Source organism: Cyphomyrmex costatus, unplaced genomic scaffold (genome assembly GCF_001594065.2).
Source record: "Cyphomyrmex costatus isolate MS0001 unplaced genomic scaffold, Ccosl1.0 scaffold441, whole genome shotgun sequence".
NCBI lineage: Eukaryota > Metazoa > Arthropoda > Insecta > Hymenoptera > Formicidae > Cyphomyrmex > Cyphomyrmex costatus.
The window spans coordinates 1,193,675-1,202,005 of record NW_017278652.1 but is presented as its reverse complement, the minus strand read 5'-3'; the positions used below and the strand labels follow the sequence as shown (position 1 = coordinate 1,202,005).

The window sequence follows — 8,331 nt, the reverse complement described above, 5'->3', positions numbered from 1 at the left end:
ATTTCTTCTTACATATTTAGATTTTTATATTTACTTTAAAATTCAATAAATTTGAACTAACTTTATACTCATAGTCTGACATGATCTGATATTTGATATTCTGTTAGAAAATAATTTATTAAAAAAAATATATTTCCACCAGAGTTAAAATTATTCGCGGCTAAAAGATTTTGAAAGAGCCAAGTGTGATTTACAAAAATATATACTGTATAAATCCTGATAAATATACATATATAAATTCGCGTATAAATTGTTTGTATGTATATTGTTACAATGACTAAAACGTATCATTTTGATGAATAGAAGATGATGAACATTCTTTCAATTAGGAGCACGGAATAGTCTTTCAACAAATTAATACACTCGAGATGTAACAAATACGGACTCCAATCGGAGTTGCAGGTTAACGTAGGATTAATATTTGCACCTATTTCGAGGTACTTACTTTCTTTCTCTGAGTCTGGAGCGAACAAATATAATACAGTTCTCGAATTAACATTAATCAACATGAAAACATGCTCTAATAATGGATTTGTATCGAACTTTTACTTCGGATAGAATTTTCGCGTAGAATCAACCGCCATATCGCGTAATAATTGGCACGGTTTGAAAGAGTCACCATAGTGACTTTGGAACTCTTCCATCTTCTTAATAAGCCGATGGGCGCCGTATGCATCCACCCAACGGAATGGACCACCCGAGAATGGCGGGAAGCCCAGGCCGAACACAGCTCCCACATCGCCCTCCAACTTGAAATATAAATAATTATTAAATAATGTGTGAAAAAGAACAAAAAGAAAACATAGTCAATTATCTGATTTAAGCGAGAAAAATATTTCATTTAGATAAAGTTACTGAATATAAATAACTGATTTTGAAAATAACAAAAAAGGATGTAGAACAGTTCAAAAAAAGGATGTAGAACTATTTAATTTATAAATAGAAATAAATTGACTTGAGTTTTTTTATTATTATTAAATCGATACAAAAGTTCATGCCCGATTTATCATTCAAAATTAATAATAAATCGAGCATGAATTTTTGCACTGATAATACATTATACAATAAATTATTTTATTATTCTTATTACTTATTATTTGATAATTTGTTGAAGATGTTAGGTAAGAATAAAGTACATTAACTTACGGGATTAGCTAAAATATTTTCTTCTAAGCATAATACAGCTTCGTTGATAAATCGCGAGACCAGCCTCATCTGACGATCCTCATCAGACGTGCTACCTTTAGGTTCAAGTTTATAGTTTCTTAGAATGTCCAATGCACCAGGATTTACATCTCTGTTTTTGGAGCCAGTTTCATATACAAATATACCTTTGCCGGATTTGCGTCCTAAAATTTATAAAATAAAATATAATTTTTCTAAAATTTAGTAAAACCCTTTAGCATAACTTGACACTTTTACAGTCGATGATATCTTATCTCTTCTGTTATTATCAATTAAATTATGTGAAACGCTAGCAAAATCTACTGCATTCTCTTTTTCTGTGTTACGACAAGAACCTTACCGAGATAACCAGCTTTGACCATATCGGCGAGAATATTTATATCTCCTCCCTTAAAGCGTTCACCGTAAGCTTTCAAAAGATCGGCGCCGATGTGAGAACCTACATCGATGCCAACTTCGTCGGACAAAGTGGCTGTACCGACAGGGAAACCGAATGTCTTTGTTAATTTGTCTAACTGCACTGGATCTACACCTTCCTATTGAACAGATTGCATCGCGTTTATATTCGCAATCTGTATTAAAATAATAAATGCCAACATGACTGTGACATTGTAGAATAAGATTAATTGTTCTAATAATTATAACATCAATTGTAAGTATTAGTAATATTTAGTATAAGTATTTGTAATATTTAGATGCTTGTAACAAACATTGAATATTTCATAGTTTCTATAAAAGGTAACTGCTCCAATAGCTCTTACCTGCATCAACCTAATTGCTTCTGTCATCATACAGGAAAGTATTCTTGAGGTATAAAATCCAGGACAATCACCGACTGTGATGACGGTCTTACCCTGTTTCAAACCAACGTCTATAGCGGTCTTGATTGTCTCTTCCGATGTTCCTTTGTGTGTTATAATTTCTAACAACTCCATTTTGTCAACGGGAGAAAAGTAGTGCATTCCAATCACCTGTAAAAAAATGTTTTATAACTCATCCATAAATGTTACTACTATAATAAATTACTATACAAAATTAAATCGTATTTAATTAATTAATGCATTTAATCACATATTTTTTTAATTATAATTTAATTTTAAAAAATTAAATATTTTTATGGTCACATTAAATATTTTACGTAAAAATAATATTTATTAAATGCTATTATAGCTTAGAATTACACATTAATTCACATGGACTTTACTTTGTCAGGCCGACTGCTACCAGCAGCGATTTTTGTGATAGGAATAGCGGACGTGTTGGTCGCAATGACGCAGTGATTTGGCACCACTGCTTCAATTTCTTTCAGGACTCTGTGCTTAATGGCGATGTTCTCGAAGACGGCCTCAATTACTACGTCTGCATCCTTGAAGGAGTTGTAATTTAATGTCGCGTCAAGGCAAGACAAATATTTATCCTTTTCGAGACTGTGTAGAAAATTTTCATTAAAAAATTTGTTTTTTAAAGTAATTTCTTTTTTATAAAAGAGATGCAAACTTAGAGATCCGTTTACGCTTCACAGCACCATCTAGGCCCTTTTGAATCTGATTTATACCGTGATATAGTCCAGCATCGTTGGTATCCTTCATAACGACATTGAAGCCTTTGTCGATACTGACCTGGACAATGCCCGCGCCCATTAAACCAGCCCCAATTACAGCAATTTTTCTGTGCAAATTAAATCACAAAGATTGATATTGACTATTATTTTAATTATTTATGCTTGAATTACTAAAAGACATACTTGACTGCACTCTTAGGCGTGCCAAAACGATTTTTCTTGCATGCTGTCTGACCAAAGAATAGACTGGTAAGACCTTTACACTCCGGAGTGACTGCTAGCTGACCGAATCCCTTGGCCTCAGCATCAAATCCGGCAACAGGACCCTTGTCTAGACCGACCCTTACTACCTCTAGAATTTTAAGCGGAGCTGGGTACAAACCATTCGTCATTTTCATCACTTGGGCCTTTGCTTTCTTGAACACCTGATCTTTGACAAAGTTGAAGGATAGAATCTGTTGCGTTATCTTATCTATAAGTGATTTCGGACCGCGTTCAATTTTCAATCTTCCATTTGCGAGATCCTGCGCGGTTTTTATTGCGGTTTCTTCCAGGTATCTCAGCGTACTAAAAAATAAAGTTTTATTTTTAAGTACGCAATATAATTTACATAATTTTGATACATAGCATCATTAAAACTTTTCTTTCAGAGATATAGGTATGATACAGAGTGACAGTTAAATATTCTAAAAGAGTTTAAATTTTAAGGAGTGAGAGATTTTATATGTTAAATCAAGACAAAAACTTTTGACATTCAGATTAAATATAAGTGTATATACAATAGCTTTAATATGTGTGCGTTAATGCACCAAATTGAATTCGCCATAAGTTATTTTGGACGTATAGTTATCTAAAATTTTCGTCTTGATTAAAAAAAAAATGTGAGAAGCCATCCCTTAAAATCATTTAGAGTACTTAACTATCGTTCTGCAATTGATACATGAAAAGCAAGACACATATTTTCTGAAGGGTTTGTCTACTTGAATATATTTACGACATAAATGATCTAAAATCATAAAAGATTCTTAAAAAAATATTAATGTAAAAAATGTAAACACATCTTTGGGAAGGCAAGTATGCTTTCCATTTGTATATATTTACTTTTCTTCAGACGATCCGATTCCCGGTCCAAGGCGATTTACCACGATATCTACTAGGCCAAGTTTCTTTGCTTTATCAGGTTGCAGATTTTTACCGGTGAGTGCTATGTCCAAAGCAGTAGGAAGAGAAATCAGTTGAGGTAGACGCTGAGTACCACCGCCGCCAGGAAGGAGTCCAAGTTTGACTTCCGGCAGTCCTAATTTAGTTTGCTTGTCGTTAACGGCTAGTCTACAATGGCACGCTAATGCAACCTATATAAAATAATAAATGTAATTAATAATTTTACCGTCTTGATTTATTTATTTTCCTGTTTTAGCTAAACACCTTTATTTTTTTTTAATTGCTAAAGATATATTACCTCTAATCCTCCACCGAGACATGGACCGTGAATAGCAGCAACAATTGGCTTTTTACTATTCGCTATTAGATCCAGAATTCTGTGACCCTCTTTTGCTACCTGATAACCAGCTTGTGCATCTGGAAGAGCTTGTAACATAGTAATATCTGCACCCACTATAAAATTATCTGGTTTTCCACTAATTAATACCGCTGAATTTACAAGAGTATTCGATTGAATTTCATTCAGTAATTCTTCTACCTCCGTCATTAGTTCCTTGTTTAAGGAATTTACCTGTCAACAGTAAATAAAAAAGAGATCTGTATTAGCATACTTTGATTTTTTTCCAATTTTAAAACAATTTTATCATCATATTTAATGCAAATATATACACGTAATTGCATATTACTGCAAATTATTGTACATTACTTTGACATTTGGTGAATCTATGGTAATAACTGCTACATCGCCAACGGTTTTGTATTTAAAATATTTCCTGTTTGCTTCAGTTGCTAATGTTCTCGTTGATTGCTGCAAACCTACACATAAAAATATGAGAAATAAGTATAATTAAATAAAGCAATAAAATAAAAGATAATTTTATTATAATAAAAAAATAGAATTTCATCTAATAAACTTTTTTCCATTCTATAATAATAACATAAAGAAATAATTTTTATCATGAACTACTTTTTTATTTTTAGCTATGATATAATTTATATCATTTACATTGTATGATAAAATCTTATTACATGATTGTATTATTTTGCAATTATTTTTGAATATCTACAAAAATAAATATTTATATAAATTTACATAAGCGCATATAGACTTCATTATATTTTAACTAATTAAACGTCAAATATATAATAGATTTTGCCAATATTGTGGATAATTAATTTTATTTGTGATAACTTTTAAAATTTTTAATCTAGAGATTTATTTATATAATCTGATCTCTTAACTTTTAGATCCAACATAGCTGGATATACTTTTTTAAAATACATCTATTATACAATAAATATTTTCTTTTCAATAACATTTTTTATATTTTTGGCTGTTTAGTCTTTAAATAAATATTTTTTCATTTCAAAATGTTCTTTTCAAGAAAATATTGAAAAAAAATATTTGTTATATATATTATATACGTTAAAATCATTTTATCTTTCCATTATCTACCACTTACATTGCAATATCTACACTTTTATACATTTTATCTCTGAAGGTACATGAAGTATACAAAATAATTTTGAAATTTTCCGATAATAGAATGATTTGAACATCAAAATTCAACTTCAAACTGGCATGTAAATGTCAATCAATTAAGAATCATTGCATATAATACTTATTAGAATAGATAGCACAAAATATTCTATGAATATTTATAAAATATAAATGTCCTTAAGTTTGGAATATTTGAATCAAATGTTCTCTATATATAAATGTACGTAGAATATTAAAAATTCACATACTCATTACAAAAAGAACATTAACAATTGAAACAATTATATTGTACAACTTTAATAAATATAAATTCAAATAATGTTATAAGTAAACAAGGGCTGCTCATATCAAACTGGAAGTCTTTCGTTAATAGTATAAACAATGTCAATAGAGATAAAATTACATGTTTTAACCTTTTATACTGTTATTTCCCCCCTCAATATTACATACAAACTAAATATTAAATTATCGATAAGATTTTTCTAAACAGAAAATATCAATTTATATTTTTATAACTTGAATGAAGTAAAATGTATGTACATAAATAGTTCCGTCACAGTCAAATCATATTTGATTGTGCAATCAAATCAATTTGATCATGCAATGTAATAGAAGTCTTTCAAAACATTATTAGAATATTGATTCAAGTCATAATTCAGACAAAATAGTGTGACGTGAAATTAGGCGATATATAACATAAATAATAATTATTTATAAAAAAAATAATTGTAAAAAAAAACAAGGGCCAGTTATTTTTCAATGAACGTAATTTATGTTGGAATCCTTTTTCAACTATTTGCAAATAATTGAGTTCTAGGGCATCGTTTCGAACAATTCGTTCAAATTTAACCTGCAAGTTCAAACTTCCGTACTTTGGACAAAGTTCAAAGTACGGATGAGATCACGTAATATTTGTTTGTGAATCTGTCTCCGTGTCTTAATACAAATATAGCAAAGTATTCCTCAAAATAATATAATTTTCGGTTGCTGGTGCCAGTCGTCGACCCGAAGTTGGCGCTAATCGACTTAACGCCAGCTTTTTCTCCCATTGTGAGAGCTAAGGTCGAACGCACACCGGCGCACCTATCCGCATCTTGCCCGACATACCGGTCTGTCATATCCATAGTCCATATCTGTATCACAGTGTCAGAAAGAAAATTCAATCAGTTACTCTGATTTTCCTTCGTAACTTCACGATGCTCCTTAAGAAATAATTCGCGTCTTGAAACCAATATAAATCGTTCGCCATTGCCGTTCGTAACTTCGAACGTCCATTTACTTCAACAGGATTGTTGCCTGATGTCGTTCAACTCTTTTGGCACTCTCGTGTTCCTCGCTGCTCCTAAACGACATTTTGAAGTGGATGTCAATTCAGAAAAACGCAATTATCTCGTGGTTCCAGTAAAACTTGTCCGAGATTGCACAGCTCTAAACTCATCTCGACTGCAAGAATGCAGAGTGAAGCAGAGTGAAGTGAACACGTAATCACCTGTGCATTTCAAAGCGGAATTCGCGTTGGCGCGGGAGCAGCGCGCGAGGACGCCGATCAGCCTGCAGCTCGCCATAATTTCAGTCGATCAGGTCGGACGGGCACTCACTCTCATCGAGAGGAACAAAAATTCACGAGTCACACACGGCACCGCGTGCGACGACACACCGTCGTGTCGTTCGTGTCTTGTAGCTCTGTCAATGAACTTCACTGAGTGAAGCGCTATCGTTTGTGTGCACGGTGCACTGTGTGAACTTTGGAAGGGAGAAGCAAGGGGTGGGGAGTGTAGAACAGAGAGAGGGAACGTCCGAGATAGATCGATTAGTAAACGAGAAATCGCGACTTTCGCAATTTGAAAAAGTTTACTGTTATTCCTTCAATTTTTTAAAATATTTTAATCGTAATTTGGATATTTCTTTGTCTTTCTTCCCCTCAAAAAATTCCAAACATTCTCCTTAATTTTCTGTATCAAGAATTAGTGTTTTTCAGAAATTTTAATATCGACATTAAAACTAGCGGCACACGATGCTTGTTTACCTACTGGATTGCTAGTTGGATTAACATTTTGTCACCGGATAATGAATGACCTATTTCTTTATATTTATTGCATAGAAGAATAGATTAATTTTAATGAAAAGAAGGAAACTTATTTAAATTGATTCTTTCATCGATAATATAATCGATCGTGTATCTCGATATTCTTGAACGCACGTAAATATGCGCGCGCATATGTGTGAATTATCAACTCGCGTGGACTTTGTTCCTGAGTTATTAATTCGCCAACGTCATTCATGTAGCTTGTATCAATAAAAATCGAATTAATAGTTTTCAATTTATGATATTTACACATTAAATGCTACAACAATGTGTTAATTTACATGATAATTATAGATTACATGATTACACTGCAAATTGTAATAAAATTTATTATAATATATTACTATATAAAATTATATACATATAGTATATTGTAATTGCAGTATTTTTTATTAAGGTCACTTTATTTAACAAATATATCGTGAATATAATGCTACAATAATAAAAAAAACATATATATGTATATGTATAAATGTCAAAAAAAATTTTACCTTCTATAAATTAAATATTTTGTCTTTGTCTTTGTCATTTGTTTTGAAATGTTATCAATGCAGCTTGATTGTATTATTTAATTGTTGATAAAATCGTTACTCCTTTGATTTGAGTATTTATTGCATATCTCATCGTTCGCTTTATGTAAGAGCTATATGAATATCATTAAGGTCAGCCTTGTAAAGATGTTTAGGTAACTGATGTTAAGAACTATGAAATGAGATATAATATATATACTTTATTGTGATTAAATTTGCTGAATTGGTTGAAATTATAATTGTAGATAATATTCATAGTTCTTTCTTATATTGAAAAATTTAAAATATAATATATATAATATAATAT

General features: G+C 31.2%; 1 protein-coding gene across 1 annotated transcript; it reads right to left on the bottom strand.

Moving 5' to 3' along the window:
• Positions 1-244: 244 nt before the first annotated feature.
• Positions 245-6,973, bottom strand: Mtpalpha (monolysocardiolipin acyltransferase Mtpalpha). Its single transcript, XM_018544419.1, has 11 exons — positions 6,898-6,973; positions 4,614-4,723; positions 4,206-4,478; positions 3,848-4,098; positions 2,930-3,313; positions 2,683-2,853; positions 2,390-2,612; positions 1,947-2,156; positions 1,526-1,721; positions 1,147-1,349; positions 245-749 (listed from the first exon to the last, which is right to left on the bottom strand). The coding sequence occupies exons 1-11, from the start codon at positions 6,971-6,973 to the stop codon at positions 546-548; spliced, it is 2,301 nt and encodes a 766-aa protein (XP_018399921.1). The 3' UTR covers positions 245-545.
• Positions 6,974-8,331: the final 1,358 nt, after the last annotated feature.

Bases quoted from the DNA above. Each gene is read 5' to 3' on its own strand.
- Mtpalpha (XM_018544419.1), bottom strand. From the start codon at position 6,973: ATGGCGAGCTGCAGGCTGATCGGCGTCCTCGCGCGCTGCTCCCGCGCC. The intron at 1,722-1,946 runs GTAAGAGCTATT...TCTGTTCAATAG, and splicing joins AAGCAATTAGGTTGATGCAG to GAAGGTGTAGATCCAGTGCA. The intron at 750-1,146 runs GTAAGTTAATGT...TTATATTTCAAG, and splicing joins AAAATATTTTAGCTAATCCC to TTGGAGGGCGATGTGGGAGC.